Here is a 24,529-nt window from a genome sequence, read left to right on the forward strand (position 1 = left end):
CATTAATGAAATCGACTTGGCCTAGGATTTTCTTTGTGGGAAGATTTATGACTAAAATGAATTTCCTTAATAGACAAAGGACTGCGGAACTTCTCCTTCCTCTTGCACTGGCTTCATGAAGTAGTTTTTTAAGAAACATGTACATTTCAACTAAGCTGTCACATTTATTGCCATTAAGTTGTCCTCTCACTGCTGATATTGATAATTTCTGTTCTTTTTTTTTCCGTGACCAATCTTGCTAGAGTTTACGGATTACTTTAAAGAACAAGTATTTGGCTTTGTTGTTTTCCATTTCACTGATTATTGGTCTTTATCATTTCTCTTCTTTACTTATTTTGGATTAAATGTGCTTTTACTTTTCTATATTCTATGATGGAAATTTACTGATTTTAACCCTTTTTTCTAACAGAGGCAGTTAAAAATATAATTTTTCTTCTAAGCACTGCATCAACTGCATCCCACAAATTGTTTTCTAATTTCCCTTGTGATTTTTTTATGTGACCCTTCAATTATTTGGAAGGATGTTTCATTTTCAACATAATTTTCATTTGGGGAATTTTAGGTGATTGTTGCTGTTGATTTCTAGTCTGTGGTATGGCCTGAGGGCATATCCTGTAAGATTTCAATCTTTTCAAGCTTATTTTATGGCCCAGCACATGGTCTAGCTGGACGGACACTCCTGTGTGCACTTGGACAATGTGCTTGCCGCGTAGCGGGCCTGCAGGGCCGTCTCCTATGACATGAGGCCACGGCCACTGGCAGTGCGGATCTTCCAGATCCTTGCTAGTTTTTTGTTACTTGTTAGTGAGAAAGGTGTTGGAATCTCCAACTACGAGTGTGCATTTGTCCCCCTTCTCCTGTAGTCCTACCAGATTCGCTTCATTGACCTTGATTCTCTATTACGTACATTTACATATGGGATGTCATTTTCCTGATGAACTGGACTTCTTAGCATTATTTGTAATCCCCGTTTGTTTCCTGGCTGACACCAACAGCTATACCAGCTTGTTAATGCTTATTGTTTGCATGGCACACTGGTTTTCATCCTTTTGTCCCATTTGTATTTTGATATTTAAAGTGCATCTACTGTAGGTGACATGTAATTTGGTATGTCCCCCAGTGTTGTCTTGTTGTCTTCTCTTCTTCTAAGGACACTTGTCATCGGCCTTAGGGTCCACCCTAATCCTGGGTAATCTCATTTTGGGAGCAGGAAGGTCATGATCTGCAGTCGGAGGTGGCTCCCGGCCTTGCAGCCACTGGGCAGCCCTCTGCAGCCACTCACACACCTTTATCTGCCCTTTCTTTATGTTCTCACAAGAGCCCAGCAGGCCTGGCTGGGGATGGGATGTACTCTGAGCTCTGCCAGGCCTGGCGGTGGGGCGCTCTGCTCTTTCTCCAAGCCACCCCCGTAGGAAGGAACCATCTCCACCTCACAGGGGGTCAGGTCACATGGGCAGGTCTCCAGCTACGCCTGCCTTGGGCGCCAGCCCCCTGCCTCATGCAGAGCCCCAGGCTGCCTCTGTTCCAGGGCATAGAAACCCAGAGCTCCCGGAGTCCTGTGCACGCTCAAGGTCTCATGGCAGCTGAGCTGCAGCAAGAGTGAGAAACCAGCTCTCAAGTGTGCACAAGCCTCTGCCTCACCTCCGGGGATCCCAAGGCATCCCTGCAGGAGACAAACATCTGCAGGCGGCAGACAGTGGGCACCTCTGCCTGGCTTCCAGTCATGCTTTTCCCAGCCATGTGGAGGAAGCGCTCCACCTTCCTACGAATCTTCTAGAAGTGGACAAGAGTCACGCACTTTTAATTCAGATGTTACAATCACATTCAATGCCAAGAACAACATTTGAGAGCAGTAATGCATTCATGTCTTCTGAGAACAAACCATAAAAACAGTGCCCTGTGATCATCATTATGACTTAGCAGTGATAATGGGGATGGGGGCTTTGACTGGCACTGTGGAGTGGCACCAGGACCCAAAAGCAAGTTTTCTTTCCTGTTGTATGAAACAGCTGGAGAGCTGAAACAGTGTTAGGTTGGCTTCTAGTTCAAGATAAACACCTTTTTGGTACCAGTTTAATTCAGGTTTCTGAAGCTGAGGCAAGGAAGGCGTCATCTATGTAATGAATTCTGGCACATTCGGGGTCTTCCCATGACAAATCATCCATCCTGGAGGAAGTGCTGATGGTATGAAAGTGCCCTTTGCGTTTCCACAAGCCCCACTGGCCAGCCACTGTGTGCAATGCCCTGCCTGGCCTGCTGCCCCCTCCTAATGCCACTGCTTACCACTCCCGCGTTCAGTATATAAATGGCCATTTCCTAAAAGCACTGTTTTCAATGCGGTCACTGTCAAATGGATCAGGGTATTCACAAAAGGAAAAGTGTACCTTACAGTTGATGGGCACCTGAAATGAACCACAGGCAAATCCAGGTCCTGCATTGCCGTAAGGATCTCTCCCACCAGTTAACATTGGGTAAAGTAAGGAAAGTGGACGGTGTTATTTACTAAACTGAATTAACTGAAACTAAAAAAATTCTTTATTATTGACGAGGGAAAATACCTGGTTACCTGTGGACTGGCATTAAATAAGGATGTGTATGCCTTTTACTCTAACTTTTCATGTGTTTACAAAAGCAGAATCCAACCCACCCCCTCTGCTGCTGGCTCCGCTTCCTTACAGACCCTCCAAAGCACAGACCGGGGGGATCAGGCGCCTGGCTGTCCTCCACACTGCATTCCGAGAACACCCTGAAACGTCCCATCTGCACCTCTCAAAATGCTTGGCCCCATGCAGGGCCAAAGCCACTTCTGGAGACAATGAAGAGGCTTTGGGAAGGTTGGCCCTGCCGGGGGGCCAGACAGAACCCCTCAAGAGATCTCTCAGGGTGAGCAAGGCCTGGCATGGTGTCTCTAAATCCTGGAAACCCAGGGCAGGCCCAGCAGCCCCTCTGCAGCTGAGCTTATAGGGGGGCCACAGGCCCCGAGCCCCCACGTGTGCTTAGCAGGGTGCCCCCCACCACCACATCCAGCAAGCCCACTGGACATTCCTTGCTGAGCAGTTAGGAAATGAAATCTCAATGTAGTAAAAATGTGCAAAAGGTCTCCTCTTACCAATATTTAGTTATTTATAGCCAGTAAGATCATCTTTGGTTGATGATAAGGCACTACCTACAAAAACATGGGGTGTGCACACAGGAGCAAGCGTGGCTGGAATGGACATCATATCTGGCAAGGGGCTTTATGTAGCAGCAACTTTACTGGAAAACTAGGTCACACATCTGTGATCTTTGGCTGAAAAAGTCTTCCTAGGTGTCTTCATTATAAAAATTCTACACTGATTAAAAAGAACAGAAGACAGAGCTCACGCAGCTGGCCCAACCCCTGTCCAGACAGCCTCGCTGTCCAGTCAGTCACACTGTTGTCCCCTTCCCTGGGCAGGCCTTGGTCACCTGCTCTGATGGGGGACAGCAAGGGCAGGTGCAAATGTGTCCAGCCACAAGTGGCCACTTTAAAATGCCCTTTTCTGCAAGCCTGGAGCTTCATGCACATTTGTTCAATGAACGGAGTAGAGGAAAGGCTAAACCAGAGTCCTGAGGTCTGTGGTCACGTGTGATTAGGCAGCGTTGCTTCCAGCTGGCTGCGGTGCTGGTCCCTGGACATGGATTCTGGAACTTTCTAGACAACACACAGGGTGACTCCTCAGCAGAGGTTATCACACAGCTGATCCAGCTGCCCGCCTGAGACACACCCAACCTGAAACACTGTTGGTACAGTTTGATCAGGTGAGTCCAGGAGAGGAAGGGCCTTATTGTCGGTTTCTTAACTGAATCCGGAAGCCCATACACCTGCAGGGGTCCCCCACCCGTGGCTGACTGTCTCCGACCCCACCCCACTGGGATGGCCGGCTGCAGGCATGCGGTCTCTCTCAGCACAGCACCGTTCACAATTCACCCACAGTTATTCAACTTTCCAGATGGCGACCTTTCCTTCCTCACTGCCTGACCCACTCAGCACGTATCTGTCCTCCGCCGAACAGAGAGTCTTCACTGCGTCCAGGTGGGCCACCAGCTCCTTCTCCACCGTCTTCCTCTCAGCATCAATCACGTAGATTTTCCCTTTTGATTTCCCCTGCGACAGCCCTGTGCCGCCCACCCAGATCTGCCGAGGAGAAACGGGGCATCAGCCACACAGCCTCACTCAGCCTGGGAAAGGGGGCCCCTTGTAGGTGTGCTGAGCTTGACCCATGTCCTGGGTGGGGTGACGCACCCCCAAACCCAAGTCCCTCCCAGACAGGGCTGCCAGCCAGGACAGGGCCTCTGGTGGGCAGGGCCAGCAGAGGACCCGAGCCAGACGGGCACACTGTGTGGGGAGGCGGGGCGCCTTGCCGTACCTGCCTCTTCACCCTGATCAGGCAGCTGACTGCGGAGCAGTCCTGAAGGCGAATCCTCGTCGGGGGCTGGGCCAGGTCCCGCAGGCTCCAGACGCAGATGTCCTCGCAGCCGGCACGCGCTACCCAGAGCTGCTCCTGCTGCAACAGAAATGACAATGCAGGCGCTGCTGGCCTGGGGCCACGCGTGCGGCACTGACAGGCACTGGGATACCTCGGGGAGGAGCTGGAAGCTGAGGAAGGAGGTGCTCTGCTCTTTAAAGTTCTCATTCAGCTTCAGTTCTTGATGAAGAAGTCCATCCGTTGTTACTACCACAATACTGTCGCTGGTACCTGCAGTAAAAAGCAGCTGGAATGAGGGACAGGCAGCCGGGTTCGTGGTGTAGGAATGAGATGCCTGGAAAAATCACAGAGACTGACACGGCCCCCGGCTCCCTCCCCAGGCTCTGGCCGAGATGCTGGCATGTGGACCCGGAGAGCCATGTGGTGCTTCCAGCCACTCCCCACCTGTCCCTATGGCCATGCTCATGCCACAGAGCAAACCCCTCGCTGAGGCTTCACGGGGCACGGCTGCCTTCAGGGTGCTCCCTGCACAGTCATTCTGGATTTTCTATTGCTGGAAGCAACGGTGGCCTGACCCCGTGGGTGGCCACTGAACTCGAGGTGGCAGACCTGCCCCTGTGGATGCGTGTCGAGCACCGTGCTCCGTCTGCTCCTGTCGGCCGCTCGAGGGAAGCACTCTGCAAGCCAACAGTTCCATGCCATGAGAGCTACAGCCGCAACGCTGGTGCCCAGAGAGCTGCACAGCCAGGTCTGCGCGGCAGGCAGACTGCGGACACCAGCGGCTGTCCGTCCTGGTGTCCTGGCACATGCCCCACGCCCAGACCCCACACCCAGACACTAAAGCCGGCTCACCAGTGTCGTGGGGACAAGGACGGACAACACAGCCTGTCTTCAGAGAGTGCTGGCCACACGGATGGGTCAGCGGCGTGCCAGCTGGTTCTCAGTCACGGAAAGCAAGCGCCTGCCACATCTCCCTATGCCCATGCCCGGCTAAGTGGGGCTTTTCCTGAGACCCAACGGCAAACACTAAGCATCCTGCATGAAGCTCTTTATCCAGATGTGTGTGCCACTGTCTGCCTGCACTAGCCAACAGCCCCTCCACATGCTGCTGAGTGTCAGCAAAGCAGAAGCTCTCCCCACGGAGCACCTCTGCCCCTGGGCCCATGGGGCTGCCCATGGCTCCAAGCCGCTCCAGGCCCCACCAAGTGCACCAGACACACTAAGCAAGCCCACCTGGCCCCACTGGCAGAGTTCAAATACCGACTGTGGTGGTGCAAACATAGGGGTCTGACCGCTGTCCCTGACGTGGGCCCAGCCCCCAGGGGAAGGGGCTCCCCTCTGGTGGAGGCGAGGCCCCCGCCTCATGTGGAAGGACCTGGATCCTGTCCAGGCAGTCCCCGTGGGCGTGGCGCTCCCCTGCTGCCCCACTGCCCACCCCCGTTCACACCCGCCTGTCTGGGCCAGCCCTGCCACAGGGCTACTGCTGCTGGCCACATGCAGGTCAGCAGTGAGAAGGGGGATTTGCCTCTTGCAGTTCTTCGCTGTGAGTGGCCTCTCCCACGGGAAGGGTGGCACTCCATCTCACCTTCCACGTGAAGAGACTCCGAGAGCATGAGAACAAGCCCACAGCGACCAACTGTCTGGCAACAAAGCCTGGATTTGAAGCCTAATGCACCCCAAGGCCACAGCCTGAGCCACGGGCACACATGCAACCTCACAGATGTGAACCCCTGACCACAGATGCAGGGAGCAGGGCTCCACTTCCCTCCTAGGAAACCCAGGCTCACATCCTGAAGGGCACTCCGGCCGGCGGCCCGAGCCAGCACAGCATCCCGGCCAGCCCTGGAACAGCACGGCTGGACTGGCAAGTCGGGGGCCCCCAGCTCACCTCTCCATGGGAGGACCTAGAGGCACTGCCCAGCACACCCCACGCACTCCTTCAGGCTGTGCCCACAGACATCTGGGTGGGAAGCGAGAAACCCGGTGGGATCCCAACGTCTGGACTAATGAGATCTTTGAGTGACCAGGGTTTGCCTGCTGACAGAAGGACTCCCACAGTACTGAACAGGCAGTTCTTTGTCACCTGGGGAAACCCTACTTTCCTCTTGCATTTCTCATTGTTCAGCAGGAAGACAACTTACCATTTTCTATTACCTTGTGAAATAAAAGGGACTCCCCACCCTTACAGCACAGCTACCCACTCCCATTCTAACCTCGGTGGTCTCCCCTGCTCTGTTCAACGGGCCCTTCTTAGCCCAGGGTTTGGTTGGCTCTGTGAGCACACAAGGTGTCCACAGGGGCACCACCCCACCCCCCACCCCACAGGCTCATCCGACCGCTGAAAGACAAACCAAAGCTGGTTTTTGAAGGCAAAGAAACCCAGCAGGCTGCCCCAGCACCGTTTTCCCCAACAGTACTTCCAGGTCTGTGGGGCACCAAGCAGCAAAAGTCACAGCAGGACGTGGCCGTCCAGCTTGGCTGAGGCTGCCAGCATGGCTGGAAAGAAGGGAAGTACCCCCAGATTTTATGTATAAATTCTCCTCAACTCTGGCTGAATCCTAAGCTGTGTGTAACACAAGGAACTGGACTGTTCAAGGAGAGATGTCAGCGCCTCAGGGCCAGAGAGAGGAGTTACAGAGCTCTAACTCATCTCGCTGCAAAGGGCTGCATATACCTCAGGCGTGCCCTTAAAACCCCAGGAGGGTGATGCTATTGCAGCAGAGGCACCGCAGAACTAGGGGTCACGCTCTAGGATCGAGGTCAAAACTGACATACTCTCACTGCAAAAAAGCCCAAAGCCAAGTCTCTACACACAATCAAGATGCCCAGCCGGTAATTTAATGGCCTTCTAGAAAAAAACATGATGTCCTTTAAAGGACAGTCTCCTTGATGTGTCACCAACATGCACAGGACCCAGTAAAATCAAACCCTTGAAGCATAAGATGCGACTGAAAACCAAGAGAAAAAACAGCAGACAGAAGTAGAGCCACAGATGGTCCCATGTCCAGCAGACTACGACTTTAGGCCAACAGTTACAAATAATTGTTAAAACTTAAAGGAGGAGAGGGAGGGGATGGGTAAAGAGATGAAGAAATTAGGGGAGAAATGGAAATTTTTTTTTAAAGTTAAATAAATAGAGGTTCTAGACCTAAAGTGGAAATTTGTTTGATAGATTTAACAGCAGATGAAGAAAGATTCAGATCTTAGCCAGACTACAGCCAGAGAGGAAAGAATGAAGAGATGATAGCCGTGCCTGTGACCTGTGGGCATCACTAAATGGCCTGGCATATATAATGAGAACCCCAGGAGACGTGCAGAGGAAGAGATACTGGAGGACAGACTGGTTCGAAGTGTGCCCCAAATTCATGAAAGTAAACCAGAATCAAGGTAAACACAAACGCCTTCCTAGCTAAGCACACTGTAGTCCAACTCACAAAAACCCAAGACTGAACCTTACAAACATCCAGGGAAACCAGAGACCTTGTGTTCAGCCCAGCACTAAGGGCTGGGGTGGGCTTCTCACCAGGAACAACGCCAGAAGACAGTGGGGTAGTATTTCTAAAGCATGTGGGAGGAATAAAACCCTCAGCCTAGGACTGTGTGCAGCAGACTCAGAGTAAGAATCACTACGGGAAATTCCTAGGGCTGAGGGGAAACGATGCAAGAGGGAAGCCTGGATTTTAAGAAGGAATGGTGCTCACAGGAATGGTAATTATATGGGCAAAAATTGTTTCATTTCCTTGAAAGACCATTGACTGCATGAGCAAAAATTTTATGAAGCCTCTCATAGTTGTAGAAATAAAATGCTAACATTTGACACCAGCACAGGAGCAGAAAGGAAAATGGAACTAACTGTGCTGTCGCAAGCGGCCTACATGACAGCAGAGGCGGGCCGTGGTTAGGGCCGAATGTACAGCCAAAAAGACAACAGAGGAAATTAAATTGAGTATAAAAATAGTCCAAAAGAAGGCAGAAGAAGAGAAAACAAGAACAGATGAGGAAAATGGAAAAGAAATAAGGATTATAGCCACCATGTCATTAGTGGCATTAGAAGTGAGTAGGCAGGGAAAGGGTCTGAGCAGACACTCCTGCAGAGAGGACACAGAGACTGACGCCACCATGGGTCCCGGGGCAGCGCAGTCAGACCCGTGGCACCACGTCACAACTGCCAGGGCTGCTGCAGCACAACCCCGATCCTGAGTGTCGGGGAGGGACAGGAACCTCGCACGCTGCTGGTGGGAACGTGGTGCAGTGCAGCCTGGAAAAGGGCCTGGCGGTTTCTCACATGGGTCAGCCGTTAACCTGCGTCCTCCCACGGGAGAACAGCTAACCAAACCATAGCATAGTCATACAGTGAGGTACTGCTCAGCGATAAGATGAAAGAGCTGCTGGCACGCAAGTATCAGATGGGTCCTGAGAACACTGTGGGCTGGGGAGAACCGGACAGAGAGCACACACTGTAGCATCTGCCCCCCGAGCGTCCAGGAACAGGCACACAAATGCACGGCGACGGCACTCTGAACCCTCGGAGCACGCCTTCGGTGGGGCCGCAGAGGCACGCGGGAGCTCTCAGCTGTCTGCACATGCTCATCTGGGCCCTGGATGGCCCCCGCCACCGCATGCTTTCACCAAAACAACAAACTGTGCACTGATGCTTGTGCATTGTAACATGAAATATGCTTCAATTAAAAAATGTACTCGTGACCATTACCCGTGTGACCTGGCACACACCAGGGAGACCTCCGCGTGTGGTCCGCTGCGGCACTCTAGGAGGCTCAGAAGTGCAGAGCCTGCATCGTCAGGCACGGGCCCACAGGGACCTCCCAGAAGGAGCAACGACAGCTCAGGGGCCATCCGGGCTGCGTGCGAGCAGGGCAGTGACAGCCACCATGAGGAGGGCTGGCACGTGCAGGATGGCAGGCACCCCACTGGCTGTGGGACTGGGGAGGCAGCCCACTCAGGAGGGGAGCATGGAGTGGGGAGCACGAAGTAAGAAATGGGTACAGCAGCGGGAACGGGCTTTCAGAGCAGGGCAGGGGTCAGGTTCCCGCTTTGATGGCGGAGGGCAGAGGACTTACAGCACCACAAGTGGCCACTGTGCAGTCTGAGGGACGAAAGCCGCCCGCTCGGCAGCTGGAGCCTGCTGGTCACCCGCAGCGTGCGCACGTTCCACACCAGGACCATCCCATCCGCACTGCACGAGTACACCTCACTGGTGGTGCAAACACACACATTTAATTTTGGCTCCTGAAAACTGCACACCTTAATCCAGAGAAGAACAAAGTTACCGTCAGCCACAGCATCCCCAGTGTGGACAGTAAGGGACATGCAAACACTGTCACCGCCGCGAGAACAAGGCTGCACTAGGAACAGCCCAGACGGCAGGAGAGACAAGGTCCTGAGGGCGCCCCTCGTCTCCCAAGCACGGTTTGCTGCCCGCGCCCCTTCACGCCGGCGAGCGGAGTGTGAACGTAGGGACTGCTGGCTAAGGTCCGGCCGCTCACACGGGTGCTCCCCAGGCAGGACAAGTCTGCAGCAGGGGGCTGGCGGCTGCAGGGGAGGGCTGCAGCCAGTGCAGCGTGTCGCTCCCTCCCCCTCTGACCGTCATTTCCGGGTCAGCACCTTACATCCTCCTGAACCGCCAGGCTGAGCACAGAAGGTGCCGTGACGCCAGGGGGAAGGGGAAGGGAGGCAGCTTGGGGGCCACAGGAACTCTTCAGAGCCATGCCCCCTCATCCAGGGCTGGGGCGGCCCGTCCCCACACTCTGAGCCTCTCAACACTCTGAGCTTCCTCAACAGAGGGAAACGGGGACCAACCTCCCCCTCGTCTCCCCTGGGCACCTACTGTGGGCCAGGCTCGGTTCTAAGTGTGGGGTGCACAGCAGAGAGCGGAACAGATACGCTGCCTGCCCCCAGGGAGCTGACAGTCTTCGTATGGTAAAGGAGTGGGCGAATGAGGCAGACGCGCTGTACAGCCTGAACGGTGCCCAGAAAAAGCCCTGCTGGGGTCCAGGCCCCAGTCCCGTGAGTGCAGCCTTATTTGGAAGTTCGGCCTTTACAGAAATCTGGTTAAAATGAGGACTGCATGGTGGACCGAATCCACTCTGCCTGGCACCTTTATCGGAAGGGGACATGTGGACAAGCAGCACACAGGGGGTGGGGGACACCATGTGAGAGCGTCTGCGGGCCAAGGACTGGGGGCCAGGCAGGAAGGCTGAGTGCCAGCCGCCCCGACGAGCACACTTACCTGGGCCTGCAGACGCCCCTCTGCACCCATGACCGGAGACAGACGAGAACCTCAGCTGACTTACTCTAGTGCCTGCCTGGCCCCTGCAAGTGCTCACTCACAGCCACGGGAGCCCTTCCCTCTGGAACCAGGCCCCCCAGCCATGCGGTCCCTCCCCCCAGGGGCGCGCCCACACCTGGGTGCCCGCGTCCTGTCCCGCACAGCCAGGCCCGTGACGCTGGAGCGGTGGTCGGTGAGCTGCTTGTTGCAGGACATGCTGTGGGTGCTGATGATGTAGATGACTGAGTCCTCCGAGCCGGCCCACACCTGGTTCCGCTCCACCATCACCATACAGTTCTGACGGGGGCAGGAAAACGAGAGCCACCGTCAGGCCTCCGTATTCGTGGCCGGTATGTCCTATAAAGTCACCGCAAGTACTGAGTCGGCAAATCCTGGCCCTGGCTCCATGGGGACATCCAGGGGTAGGTCCTGAAACTGGAAATTACGGGTTCGAACTCTGAGGAGTTACAAAAGCCCCCGGTCACATGAATCTTGTTTCATGTTCAAGGTGTTTTTGCTTAAAGACATCTCACACGTACCGTAACGTTGAACGGCACCGTGCCTGAGCGGAGCTCCTCTTAACCGTTTCCTTGGCGAGGCCTGGCACAGGCTTCGTGCGCTTAGAACGCGAGCCTAGACAGCACCTCAGCTCTGCTCCGGGGGGGCCCGAAGGTGAACAGCATGTGCTGAACAGGCCGCGGAGAGGACACTTCCTGCAGTACAGACTCAAGCAGCACGGCGGGCGTGGCCTCGTCCACCCTCAGCCGGGGCCGCTCGGCCTCCCTGCTAGCGTGCATGCGTCTGGATGACCGTGAAAGCACGGTGAGAGGTGGTTTTGGAGTTACAAATACATTTTAGCAAGTAGGCAAATCTGGCAATATGGAGCCTGCGAATGCCGAGGGCAGACAGCAAACAAGACTGCCAGGGATCTGGGGCCAGAGTCCCAGGGAGCCCCGCAGCGATTATCTATAGACTTTGTGAAACCGGAAATTAGGGGTTCGAACACTGAGGAGGCACAGAAGCACACAGTGTGTGGAACCCAGCCCCGCTGTCTGTCCATCATAACCCCACCGCGTCACTAAGACGGCGCTCCGACACCTTCCCTACCTGACACTTGCCAGTGAGCCACTTCATTTTGTTTTATGACCGTCTTTCCTGTCCTCACCTATGATGCGGACATTTTCCTGGTAACTGAACAAATGTCTCCGATTTGCAAATACAAAGTTTCAAAGAGTTAAAAGGTCTGTGGGTTGAAGAGCCGAGGCTAGTCTAATGCAGACTCATCGGTGTGGTCGGTGGTGGAGCATGACTTCAAGTCAGAAGAAAGATCTTATAAACGGGGACGTTTCTGATTTTACCAAGGAGTATTCCCGTAAGTTAGAAAAAGATGCTAACTTGCTAATTCCAGAATGAATGAATCATTTAGAAAAGCACTTTCTTTTGAGGCATCTATTTGAGAATGAGTGTAATTTTAGTTTGGTGGCCCCAAGAACTTGTAGATTATTCAGAGGCAGCATTTTCTTGATATAATTATCCAACTGTCTTGTTCATTGGTAAAAAACACCTCTGTGAAACTAGTAGGTATTTTCATGTAAGTGAGATAACTCGTTGCTTTAATTAAATGTTACCTTGCCTAACTGGGGGGCAGCAGCGATGGCCAGCAAATGCAGCTTTTTTTATTTTACGTCAACCGGGGTTTTAAGTTATTCTATTATTAAAGTCTTAGTGATGCTAGTAACTGAGAATCAACAGAAGAAAACTAAATTGAGAATGACTTCCTTAACTTCTCCCTGTTTTTTTGTTTGGCCTAAAGCATTATTAGATTTCTGTATATTTCTTCACTTAACGGATCTTGGGTTCCATTGCTTCATCACCTGAGGCTCATTATTTGAATATGGGAGAAAATGATTTAAGGACTTACTATCTTGCTGACATGTAAAGTCCGCCATGCAGGCATTTAAGAGTGACCCCTATCCTCCCAGCAACATGTGTTTGAATTCACAGTATGTGTTTCAAAGCAGTTTTGAAAGCATAAACTGTACCACAGATTGTCACATTGTTTTTAGATGATGGAACACAGCCGTCGAAGCTGATGCTGACACTTAGGTGTGGGAACTTCAGGAGATATTAAACATGAAAGAAACAGTTTCACGTTAAAGGAGTTGGGCCTGAGGATTTCTTGAGCATGACCCCTTGAGACAGTGACTTTTTATACCCTCAGAGGGTCTTAAACAGGATGAAGCCCACCAGAGGGTACATGTGAAAAGTTTTGAATCACAGGATGACATCGTAATAAAAGATGCCCCGAGTCACTGAGTTGAAGGTGAGGTAGCCCTGCCAGAAAGGCCATACCTCCTGGTCCCAGGTTACCTCCTGCCTGGAAACACCAGCATTCACGTAGAACATTCCAGCATGGTTCATTTTGAGGCCCTGGTGAGGGGGGGGTAACTGACACGTGGGCTGGAACATGGGAAGTGGTTTTCACAAGGCAGTGTCAAGCCTTAAGAAGTCTCCAGATAGCAGTGAGCTGATGTCCCTAGAGCATATGTCATGCCATAGGTCTGACGGTCACAGGTCTACAATACGACCCTGGATTTGTGGGCGTTGTGGGGGGCGGGGGGAGTTGTTTTGCACAAATGTAGTTGACTTAAAAAAGCAATCAGTCTAGGGGCTCTCTTGTCCCCTCCTGGCGTGAGCCGGGAGCTCTGTCCTGTCACTTTATTTCTAAATAAAAGCCTGTACCTTGCTCTCCTGCCTTGGGTGTTTGCTAAGTTCATTCTTCGACTCTGCAAACAAGAACCCCAGCATCATCAGGTCCTGCGATCAATCAAGTGGTGGGCCCTAGGCAGCCCCTTGCCTCACCTGGCCACTCCCACCCCCTCAGGGGCCCTGACCCCGGGGCTCTGCAGGGAGCTGCATCCTCTCAGTCTACTAGTCCCAGCACCTGCTCCCTGGTTATCATTTCTGCCTTCCTCACGCACCCCTGCCCTTATTTCTATCTACGTGGCTTCTTTGTAGCCTGGTGTCTGGGAACAAATGCCCTTCCCAGGCTTCTGTCCCTAGGGATATCCAAAAAAAAAAAAAGCAATCAGTCTAAAAGCTCAAAGAATTAAGATTTCTCAACCACAAGGTAATCCATCAAGCAAATCTGAGTTACAATGTTCATAGTTTCCAACAAATATGTTAAAATAATTACAAGTATCTGTTTTAGGTCAGGACGGGTAAATGTGAGACTACAGCCCTGTACTTCACTTTACAGAAATCCATTTTTGTGTTTCAGAGGGCAGAGTGGCTAAAACCATTACCTACTCACTTGAGGACTTTTAAGTAAAAGACAGAACAAGCTTACATTTAATTTAAAAACTCAAGATAAAAATTAAAGACCCACTATTTACAGAATTGCTTTCCAGATACATGCTGTGGACTCGCATGGAACCTGTTAGCCCGTACTGCATACAGATTGACATGTTCATCATTTTCCCAAAAGCACAGCTTAATCTGGAAGCTTACACTGCTCACTCACCAGTTTGGAGGCGCCCACTTTAATGCAGTGCTGGTGAGCAGTCCAGGAGGAAGCGTCGAACACGGCCACTTTACCTTGGCTTAGAGCGCACCACAGCTTCGGGTGGGCGTCGCCAGCCCTCTCCGCTGGATCAAGATGCCCTGGAGAGGCAAGAATGCAAACATGTTTAACGGAAACCCTTCAACACAAAAGCATGTGATGCCTGCTGTCACTCAGACCCCACCTGGGTACCGGCTGGGGGCCTGGAACACAAAGGTGAGCACACGGGAGCCGCGGTGCTCCCTGGAGCTAACAGCCTTGGGAGCAGGCTGGCTCCGATCAGAGAACCGTGCCCTCTGGAGGGTGCCCGGCCAGGAGCTCAGCATGCAGACTGGGAGAGGAGCCCCGGTGCTTGGACAAGGCACCCACCCCCCACCACAACCCCGGGAGCGCGGGCGAGAGCCCGACTCCACACCTGCACCAGCGTGTAGGGCTGTTGTCTCTCATTTTGGCCATTCTAAGGGTATGAAGTTTTTGGCTTTTTAACTGTGATTTGATTGCATTTCCCAAAGTGCTTGTGAGGCTGATGCTTTAACTGGCCGTGTGGACATCCTCTGCTGTGAGCTGTCTGTGTCTCCTGTCATTTGGAGTCGGGCTGCCTTGATTTGTAGCCCTTCTGTGTCTGTTGATAGGAGCTCCTCGTTGCGTTGCCAATAACCTTTCCCAGTCTGTGGCTGCCACTTTCATTCTCTTCTAAGTGTCTTTAAAATCCTTATTATAGTCAAATTCATCAATCTTTTCTTTATGCGTGGTATATTTTTCATATAATTTTTTTCTTTGTCCTGAGGTCATGAAGACGTCATCCTAGACTATCTCCTAGGAGTTCACATGCTTCATTCATTTGCCCTTGTTTCGGCCTCTGCCTTCACCTTTAGATTTCAGTCCACTTGGAAGTGACGGTGCTGTGATTGGAGGCAAGGCCAGCTTCACTTTCTCCAAGCGGATGCAGTGGCCCAGAGCCATTTACAGTAAAGATTGTCCTTCCCCTGCACGCCTGCCGTGTGGTAGCCACCCCCACCCCACCCCGCCCAGCCATGGATCAGAGAGTATGGATCAGAGTCTCCCAGGATGTTTACTCCGTGGTCTCCTGGCCCCCTAGGGGGAGATCCTGCCCCACCGAGATGCACCCCTCAGCCCCACCAGACCCAGAGGCTCCGAAGGGGCCGCGAGTGCCTGAGGGCCGGTCCTCTGATCCCTGGGCCCGGTGCCAAGGGGCCTGACTGGTTTTCCGTCTGACTCCACAGGGCTGGCCAGAGCTCTGCTCAGCGGAGCTTCTCGGCCACATCTTCCAGAGCTGGCAGCCGCCCCACAGGAGGGCCCCCCATCCTCACGGCGGTTCTTTACTTTGGCCCCTCTGACGTTGTCAGAGGATGGCTGGCCTTGGTTCCCTAGCCCATCATGACAGGCAGCCCAGGTCTCAGCAGTTTTAATCTACAGGAAACGAATTCAGATTTAGAAAGAATCACATATTCAGATGCCACGATGAAAAGTGTCCTGGTCTGGGGGTCGCCACCTAGCGAGCTGACAAGCCATCCTGGTCGAACAGACGAGGCGCGTGCCAGGGTGAGTGTGCCCGGGGCCCCAGGACAGTCTCTCAGGAGGCAAGGCTGTCCTCCGGCGGGCGAGCGGCTTTGCGGCAGGGCGTCGATGGGCCATCTGAACTGTGGGCTGCCGGGCTGCGAGCTGAGGCTGCGCGAAGCCGTGACCCCGAGTGCGGGTGAGGACGGCCCCCCGGGGCACCCCCTGGCAGTGGCTGCCAGCACCACCGGTGAGGCCGCAGCAAAGCCGCAGGGTCTGAGGCTCTTCCGCCCGGAAGCACGTCTCGGCTCTCCGCGCTGCGGGCCCTCAGAACCACCCTGCGGCAGCTCTTCAAAGCCACAGCCGAGTAGCGCCAGGGCATTTTCAGAGCTGCGACTTGCAGGCCGTGCCAGGCCCCTCCTGGCCCTCACCCACCCGCGGGCCGGGGAGCCAAGAGCTGGGAGGAGGGCTGCCGCCCACCCCAGTGGGAGGCCCCGGGCCCCTGGTTTTTAGCACGAGATCTCGAGGGGTGCTTTCCTGCGGTGACCACGGGATCAAACACCCATATGGGGCAAGGCAGGTGCAGCACCCTATGAACTGGCGGCTCATCTGGGGGTCTGCACGGCCTGGCGCTGGCAGCCGCCTGCACCGCCTGGGGTCTCAGAAGGCAGAAGCCCACCGGGTACCCCATCACCCTACACCAGCCCATGTCCCCTTCCGCACCCTGGCTGACTGCAGCCAGCCCGAGCTCAGCACACTGCTGTACACAGCAGCGGCCAACGTGGGGGCATCACCTACCCGGCGTGTACAGCAGGACGTCCACAGCCCGCGGGGCCGTCTCTCCCGCCGAGGGGTTGATCCTGTGCTTCAGCGTCTCCGAGGTCGTCTTTGGAACTGCCATGGGCGCTGGGGGGCAAGCACACCGACGGTCAGCCTCCCGGACCCCGGGAGGCCCACGCAGCTCCGCAGCCTCCTACGTGCTGCGTTCATTTCTAGTGCTGAGGCAGGACTTCCTAATTGGTGAAGAGGTGAATTGGTGAAACCTAATTGGTTTCTCTTTGAAACCCGACCTCAAAGCAAGGCCGTGCCTGTTCGGCGTCCCTTCTCCCGCTCCCGTCTGTTGAGCAAAGCCCTGGCGGGGATGAGCATTTACAGGCATCAGGCCCTCTTCTCACGAGGCAGATGTACGGCCTGACCCTCCTCACACCCGGTCCTCCCGTGCATCCTGGCAGAGAAGATGCGAGCCATCTGTCAGCTGAATATTCCCAGGACGAAACTGGAAGGACTGACCCACGAACGCAGGTCCTGGCTTAGGCGCTGGACGTCTGGCCGCAGCCACCGTAGGGTGTCTGTCCTGTGCTCTGCAGGATTTTTAGCGGCATCCCTGGCCTTACCCAGTAGATACCAGTAGCCCCCTCAACACGAGCAAATATGTCTCCAGGCATTGCCAAATGCCTCCCATCAGGATGGGGTGCAAAACTTCAGAAGTCTAATTTTAGGCCATCTGTCATGAACTAGCCCTAAGCTTTAAACTGAGCCCAAGCTGTGTGCACCTTTACCTCGTGAGGCTTCACAGCACACAAGGGATCAGAACAGAGCTCAGACCACCCCCGCTTTGCAACAGGTGGATGGCAGTTACAAGTGGCTGTCACTTTCAGGTGCCACCAGGGTGTCTGCACCATTTACAGGGGAGTTAGAAGGCTTCTCTGTGAACTCTGACAAAGATTAGGTATGAGTTTGGAGTGATGCAAACAGCTGAAGTGTAGTGTTTAATTTTGTTCCTAATTAAGGGAAAAAAAACAACAATCAACACCTGTTTCCAGGACTGCTGACGAGAGCTATCCCAAATCCTCCCGGCAGGTCTTGTTAGTGAAGCATCCTGACCGCTCGGAGAGAGGGGGACACGGGGGGAGGTGGGGAGGGACACGGGGGGAGGTGGGGAGGGACACGATGGGGGTGGGGACACAAGAGGAGGGTGGGACATGGATGTGGGACACGGAAGAGGATATGGGGTATGGGACATGGGGCGTGGGACACAGGGTGTAGGACACAGGGGAGGGGGTGTGAGACACGGGGTGTGGGACACGGGAAGAGGGGTGGGACCAGGAAGCATCAGGGATCTCAACAGTGACAGATGTGAAAAAAAGCAAAACATGCTCAAGTGACTGAACATGTAGTTGAGGTTCGTTTTTCCTAATTCTGGGAAAAAATTTAAAAACCAGAGTCTCCTAGCTGTGTATCCACAAGAAATGAAAACATCTCTCTAAACCAAAGCCTGTAAGTGTTCACAGCAGCATAATTAGTAACCAAAGAGCAGAAACCATCAGAGAGCCGCCCAGTGGGTGAGTAAACACACCCTGCAGCCACTCGGGGATGCTGTCCGGCCGCAGAGAGAAGTGCGGTGTGGGCTCTGCCGCCGGGGGGACCTCTGACACGGCGCTAAGTGAAGGAAGCCTGCCACAAGACGACACACACCATAGGATCCACCTGCGTGAAGAGCCCAGGGCGGGCGGCCCCGCCAGGGCGCACGGAGGAGGTCAGGGGCTGCTCAGGGGCTGGGGGCAATGACAATGCTCTAGAATCCACGGTGCTGACGGCTGCCCTTTGAATGGATATGCAAGTACTGACCCACTAACTGGCGGTAATGTTAATAGTGGCAAGTCCCCTACATTCCCCACTTCATTATGCAAATCAAAGACAAATAGTTTTAGGAGGTCGCTTAAAAGTCGAAACAAAACAGAAGTAGCCACAGTGATGCATAAAGTCACCCTTACCCATTGCCATTTCCTCGACCTGAGCTCTCCACCAGCCTCTGTACGGCTCCCACAGTGGAGGCCAGATTTAAAGTATATGAAGGAAATCAAGGAACTCCCACGGGGAAAACTGACCAAATCAAGAAAGGATGACAACAATCAGGACACCCAGCTGTCAACAGGCCCGCTGTGCACAGGCCCCTACAGCTCTCCCTGGGGGGAGGGGTGCCTGCCTGCGGTCGGAGTGACCATGGCCCAGGGACCGTGCCAGAGAGTCCACGGGCCACTCAACAGCCTTCCACAGATTTCTATTCCACTCAAACCAGCAAGTGGAAACGCTGTTGTGGCCACGAAGAATCATGACAAGCGCTGTGCAGCGTTAAGTGGACTGTCACTCAGACGTCACAGCTGTGCAGACCTCCACGTCCCTGCTTAGCAGAGAGCTCCGAGGTGTGAGAAAGGGCAGATGCAGGACAACATGTGACATTCATATGTAAATTTAAAAGCATCAGAGAAAAACGTTTGAGAAATTTGGGATTGGTTCTAATTGATAAATTATCAACCGGATAAAAATCAGGAGGTATTTAAGACCCGTGACTTTGTCAAGTAGGTGCTTATCTTACTTTCATTCTTCATCTTATCAAAATACGATAATTTGGAAGCAGCATAAATGGCGCCAGGCGACTGCAGTGTGCCAACGACAGCGTCCATCAACAAGACGTGGGTCAGCGCCTGCTGGACATACTGAGGGTCCTGCCGGAGAGACAAGTTCCACTTTAACAAGACCAGTCACTGAACTCACTTTACTGTCAGCCTCTATTACGATACGTCAAACATTGCTTTTCTCATTCTTATTTTTTTAACAATATTTTAAAAGATGCATGTTTTTCCAAAGCACTAGGAAAAGTTTGGATTTGATGTCATCATCATTTTTCTCGGTTATGATAAATGTTGTCATTTAAGCCAGAGGTCAGCAAACATTTTTGTAAAGGGCCGGGTAGGAAGTACTAGAGGCTCTGTGGGCCATACGACCTTTACTGCGACCACACAGCTTGAAGGCAGCTGCAGACCTGTGTAACCAGTGGGCGCAGATGTGGGCGACAAAGCCTCCCATACGGGGCGGTCTGCAGGCAGGGTTGTGCTAAATAAACCAGGGCGCACAAGACCAGACAGCTGGTCCAGAGGTCACAGAATGCCAGAGCGTCAGGAAGGACCCGGCACCCCTCCCCCTCCCAACAGCAGCCGCGCTCAGTCAGTGCCCACACCTCGGGCCCCTCCCGCAGCGGGGCTCCCGCCCCCAGGGGAGCTGTCTGGCCGCCAGGCAGGCTGGCCTAACATCTGCCACCGTCGGGGGTGCTCCTCCTGCACCCTCTGGAGGTTCGGGGGGTACCTCTAATGGTGAGAGTCCTGTTACGAGGCCCCCTGCCTCACCTGCCACTCAGATACCCCGCACTACACCCCTCATCCTGACCACTGTCTGACTGCCCATGGTGTCCTTCACATCTGAATCTTGGCTTGGCTCACAGTACTTGAAAGTACAGAAGCCCCTAGGTTATAAACGTAAACCCAGCCGAAGGAATCTGACATACCCCTTGCCAACACACTCATCCCATCAAGTGGTGGAGTGGAGAGCCAGGGCGGGGTTTGTCTGGACACCCACGCACACTGGCAGGGCCCGGCCACTACCCGTCCACCGTGGCATGCCACCAGAACGGAAAGGGCACAGCAGCCCCCCCTCGGCCCCACCACTGCCCTGCTGGGGACATGGTGGCCACCCCCTCGCCCCCCAACGTGGCCCTGCTGGCTTGCTCACCATGGCCTCCCCAAACACCCACAGGCAGACCTCATCTACTTCCACTCATTCTGCTCCCAGGACCCCCAAGTTCCCTGAGCACCAAGGGCTGAGCATCACTACAGGGGCAGGTGTGCGGCGAGACGAGCTTTGGGCGAGAAGGAAGGGCAGCCCCAGGCCCCAGACCTTGTGGTCATCGGCCAGCTTCCGCCCAGCCCACATCTCCTTCACCAGCAGGTGCCACAGGTCACACTCCGTTTTTAGATTAGCTTCAAAGGTTTCTTTCTTGGACGCCACTTTGATTTTTAAGGTGGGTATTCTCAGGAGCAGAAAAGCTACTGTGGTACTTCTGACTTCCTGGAAGAGGCAGAGAAAGACGAAGGTCACTGCAGTGACACCCTGAAGGGCACAGGTGCGCAAGGCAAGGCCGCAGCGAAGGACCCGGCCTCTGCTGTCCATCCTCATGAGCCACGGGCAGCAGAGCAGGCTCGGGGCTACGAGGGCACGCGGCCAGTGTCCTCACATGAGGAATGGGATGCTGTCCCCGGGAGCCCGGACAGAGCCCCTGGTGCCGGGCCCAGAGCTGGGGCAGGTCGGGGTGCAGCAGGGCGGAGGTGGAGGGTCCCAACAGGACACGGGGAGACCCTGGGTGACCCAAAGCTGAGCCGTGTCCCAGGTGGGAGGAGAGGAACGGGGCCACGGGGGTCTCCATGTGACTCTGGTCTCAGAAACATCAAACGGAGTCAGAGCTGCGGGCCTTCCTGGCAGACCAGAGGAACATGCTGTCAGCAGCTACGCAGGTGGCGGGGGCCAGCTGAGCAGCCCGCGGTGGGATCCAGCAGCCCAGCTCCCACGGGGCCCCCTCAGCCTCACGGCCTCTCCTTCCCTCGTTCAGTCTGGACGCCACTAACATGCCTCTTGAACATAAGGCTTAAGATGAGTCACAGCGACAGGGCAGATTTCCTCCATGGGGAAGGGACCACCTTTAGAGAAGAACAGGTGTCTGACGCTGTTGTGAAGCGAACAGGGTGTGCCAGATGGCTGTGAGCCTCTCACCTCTATGTTTCTGAAGGTGGAAATCTCCACGTATCCAGGTCTCCCTTCGGTGAGGAGGAACAGGCGCTTCTGGGTCAGAGCGATCTTGCCCACACCACGGTTCGTCTTGACAGAGCTAGACAGCTTATAAACACACTCATTTTTATCCAGGTGTTCCGTCACCGACGAAGGCAGGCTAACCTCTTGGGCCTCCGCTTCTGCCTCCTTCCAGCAGTTGTAGAACTCTCTGAATGTCTCCGGGTCGATTTGTTTCTGTTGTCCTTAGAATTACAAAGAAAAAAGAGATTTCTCAAAGCCACATTCACAGCGGAGTCAGAGCTCGCATTACTGGGAGGGGCCGCGCACTGCCCGACGGAGGCAGCAGGTGGCGCCAGCACACACTCCCCGGGTGGGAGATCCGGAGAGGCACTGGCCAGCCCGGCCCCTGATCTGGGCAGGGCCCGTCTGCCCTCTCCAGCCGGACTCTGGGATTCGGATGGCTGTGTGACTTACGCCAGGTCGTCATACCGGCTTAGAACGCAGGTGGGAGCGCCGGACAAGGACGCTCATTCCTGGTGGCAGCCTCCTGGGGCCACGAGGGGAGCCAGTTCTTGGGCGATGCTTGGGGATGCTTACCACTGGGCCAAGACTCGCCTGAAGCCAGTTATCAGTATTCTTTGGTTACATGAGCAAATTCCTTTATTATTTGTAACCAAGATGACCTTAACTGAAGCAGTAACCCTCCCAAACAGCCAATATTTGTGGGCTCCAGAGGTGCACAGACACCAGGTGCGAGACCCAGCTCTGCTCAGGTGACTGACGTGACTTCGGGCGAAGCAGTGGCCCCACTTCCTTATCTGTGAACAGAGGTGGGGCCCCCACCTGCACACACCTGCCAGCCAGCCAGCCCTTTCCCGCCCCAGTGTTCCCCTGTGCCTGCTCCTGCCTTGGCCCTGCTCTGCTGCTCCACATCCTGCATCCATCTGTCCTCTCTCTGCCCTCCATCCTGCACAGGAAGACAGCCCTAAATGGCCCTACCTTCAGGGCCACCCCTGCTCGCAGCCTGCTTGCCTGGTGACCTTTCTAAGACACAGTGTGGGCTCTTTCTCCCTTGTTCAGGGATTTCAGGCTTCTGCTCTACACCAGGCCCCACATTCCTCCAGGACCCACCTTCACCTGCACATCCCCACATTCCAGGCACACCAAGAGTGTCCTGAAACAGGCCAGGTTGCATGGCTCCGCCCACATCAGACCACAGCGCTCAGGCCAGGAAACTGCCCATCCTTCAGGACCCGAGGAAACACCTGGGCAGCCTTCCCTGAGAAAGTTGTTATCCTGACCAGGCGGCTGCCAAGCCACGCACACACCCCTTGCAGCGTGTCTCCAGCTGGTGGCAGGCCTCTGGGATAGTTCTTTAGCGTCACTCATCTGTACTTCCTAGTCAGTTTACGATGACTGCATATTTGCTTAAAGCTTTAAAGTCACTGGGTCCAAACAGAAACACAATGTGAGATATCCGTATGTACCTGCGTGATCAGTCACTGAAGCAGCACAGGCGTACACCCTGGTGGACGGGGCCTGGGTCCCCTGCGCTGGGCAGCCAGCACCAGAGAGGGTGCAGGTTGTGCGCCTGACCTCACACAGCTGTTGGCGGAAATGCCACGCAACGTAGCCATCCTGCCCAGCTTTGAGCCTGACTTCTTGGTGGTTCTGGGTGACGGTGCTCCCATGAAAGCATTTGCCACCTCAGTTCTCATCGGACCACCACACAAGGAAAGGTCTCCAGGGAGAGGCACACACCCGTTACTCCTGACGCTGCAGTCGAGGGCTGACCCAAGTGTCCTGTCCCCTCTGCCACTCCGGACAAACCCTCCTGCTCCCGGGCCCTGGCAGGATCGCTGAAGCCACACAAAGCGAAGCATGTCAGCAGAGCCGGGACAGCACCCTCAGACGTGCAGGGCCTCGGACGTGAGGCGGCTGAAGGGTGCCAGAAAGCCCCGGTAGTGGAGGGCAGAGAGCAGGGACACCCCTTCAGGGAAACTATGTCCACTGCACTCCAGCTGGCTGTGGGCACGGCACCCCCAGGCCGCTGCAGAACTGAGCAGTGCAAACCCGAGAGGCTGCCGTGCACACCCACGGCCACCCACACTCACCTGTGGCCACTGCACACATCCACAACACCCATTCTCCATTTGTCTCCAATTCTGCACAAAAATGCCAACTGCTCACTTGGCACCCTGCCACCCACACTCCAGCACGACCCCTCCAGCCTGTGTTAGGACGAGGCGGTGTCTGAAGCATCCAACAGATGCCACAGCCCTGCGCGCAGGGGAAGAGATCGCGGGGACGGAGCCCAGCGGACAGGGGAGGCCCTGCGGCAGCTTCCTGGTCTCCTGGCCCGAGAGCATGGTTTGTGGCGGGCAGCCAGGGCGGGCATCCACACGGTTCGCAAGGCTGACCTGGGGTTGGGTGCCTGCTCCGGTTCCTGCAGACGCCCAGAGAGGTGGGCAGCCCTCGCTCACCCACCTCCCCAGACCGCTGGCTGACTTGTCCTTAGGCGTGTAAGTCACGTGACCCTGGCGCCTGCCTCTTACCCACAGTCAGTGCCTCGAACAGCCGGTTTATGGTGCGGGCGTCCTTCACGATGCCCGATTCCTGAACCCTCTTCACAAAGTCGTCCAGCCGCATGTGCGTCTTTGGGAGCTCAAAGTTCTTCACGCGGTCGTCGGCCTTGGGCGCCTCCCCGGGCTTGTCCGTGACCTCGCTGATGAGCCGCCTCAGCTCGGGTTTTTGCTCGGCCTGGGCGCGCTGGGGGGCCGACAGGGACCCCACGGTCCTCCTCACGAGATCGGCAGGGAAGATGCTTATGTCGGTTTTGTACAGACTCTGGAAATCCAGGAGGGCTTCCAGCAGCTGCCCCTCCATCAGGCGGATGAGGCCGCGCAGGTAGAAGTACCTCGCCAGGAGCACCGAGTTGTCGGGCGCCAGGAAGCTCATGGCTTTGCTGAGCAGGGAAATGCAGTCAGCATAGTAGGCCTGCACGCACTGGCTCACCAGGGGAAAGTGGACCTCCGGGATCCTGAAGGTGTACGTCGCTTGACGAGTCACACTAGGGTCTGAGGAGTTAAGGCAAGG

General features: G+C 54.8%; 1 protein-coding gene across 3 annotated transcripts in view; it reads right to left on the reverse strand.

Annotated features, from left to right (window-relative positions):
- Positions 1–1,784: 1,784 nt before the first annotated feature.
- DENND3 (DENN domain containing 3) overlaps positions 1,785–24,529 on the reverse strand; it is a 53,230-nt gene continuing 30,485 nt past the window's right edge. For 2 of the 3 annotated variants that reach the window (XM_073230257.1, XM_073230259.1), the window contains 11 exons: positions 23,989–24,510; positions 21,416–21,675; positions 20,546–20,716; positions 19,191–19,320; positions 16,613–16,720; positions 14,258–14,397; positions 10,871–11,031; positions 9,527–9,660; positions 4,600–4,718; positions 4,389–4,526; positions 1,785–4,156 (listed from right to left, as the gene is read on the reverse strand). In XM_073230257.1, the coding sequence (XP_073086358.1) occupies positions 3,956–4,156; positions 4,389–4,526; positions 4,600–4,718; positions 9,527–9,660; positions 10,871–11,031; positions 14,258–14,397; positions 16,613–16,720; positions 19,191–19,320; positions 20,546–20,716; positions 21,416–21,675; positions 23,989–24,510 (2,084 nt within the window). In that variant the 3' untranslated portion in view covers positions 1,785–3,955. The remainder of the gene's footprint in view (positions 4,157–4,388; positions 4,527–4,599; positions 4,719–9,526; positions 9,661–10,870; positions 11,032–14,257; positions 14,398–16,612; positions 16,721–19,190; positions 19,321–20,545; positions 20,717–21,415; positions 21,676–23,988; positions 24,511–24,529) is intronic. The other variant, XM_073230258.1, reaches the window with a different exon arrangement.

Source organism: Manis javanica, chromosome 2 (assembly GCF_040802235.1).
Source record: "Manis javanica isolate MJ-LG chromosome 2, MJ_LKY, whole genome shotgun sequence".
Lineage (NCBI taxonomy): Eukaryota > Metazoa > Chordata > Mammalia > Pholidota > Manidae > Manis > Manis javanica.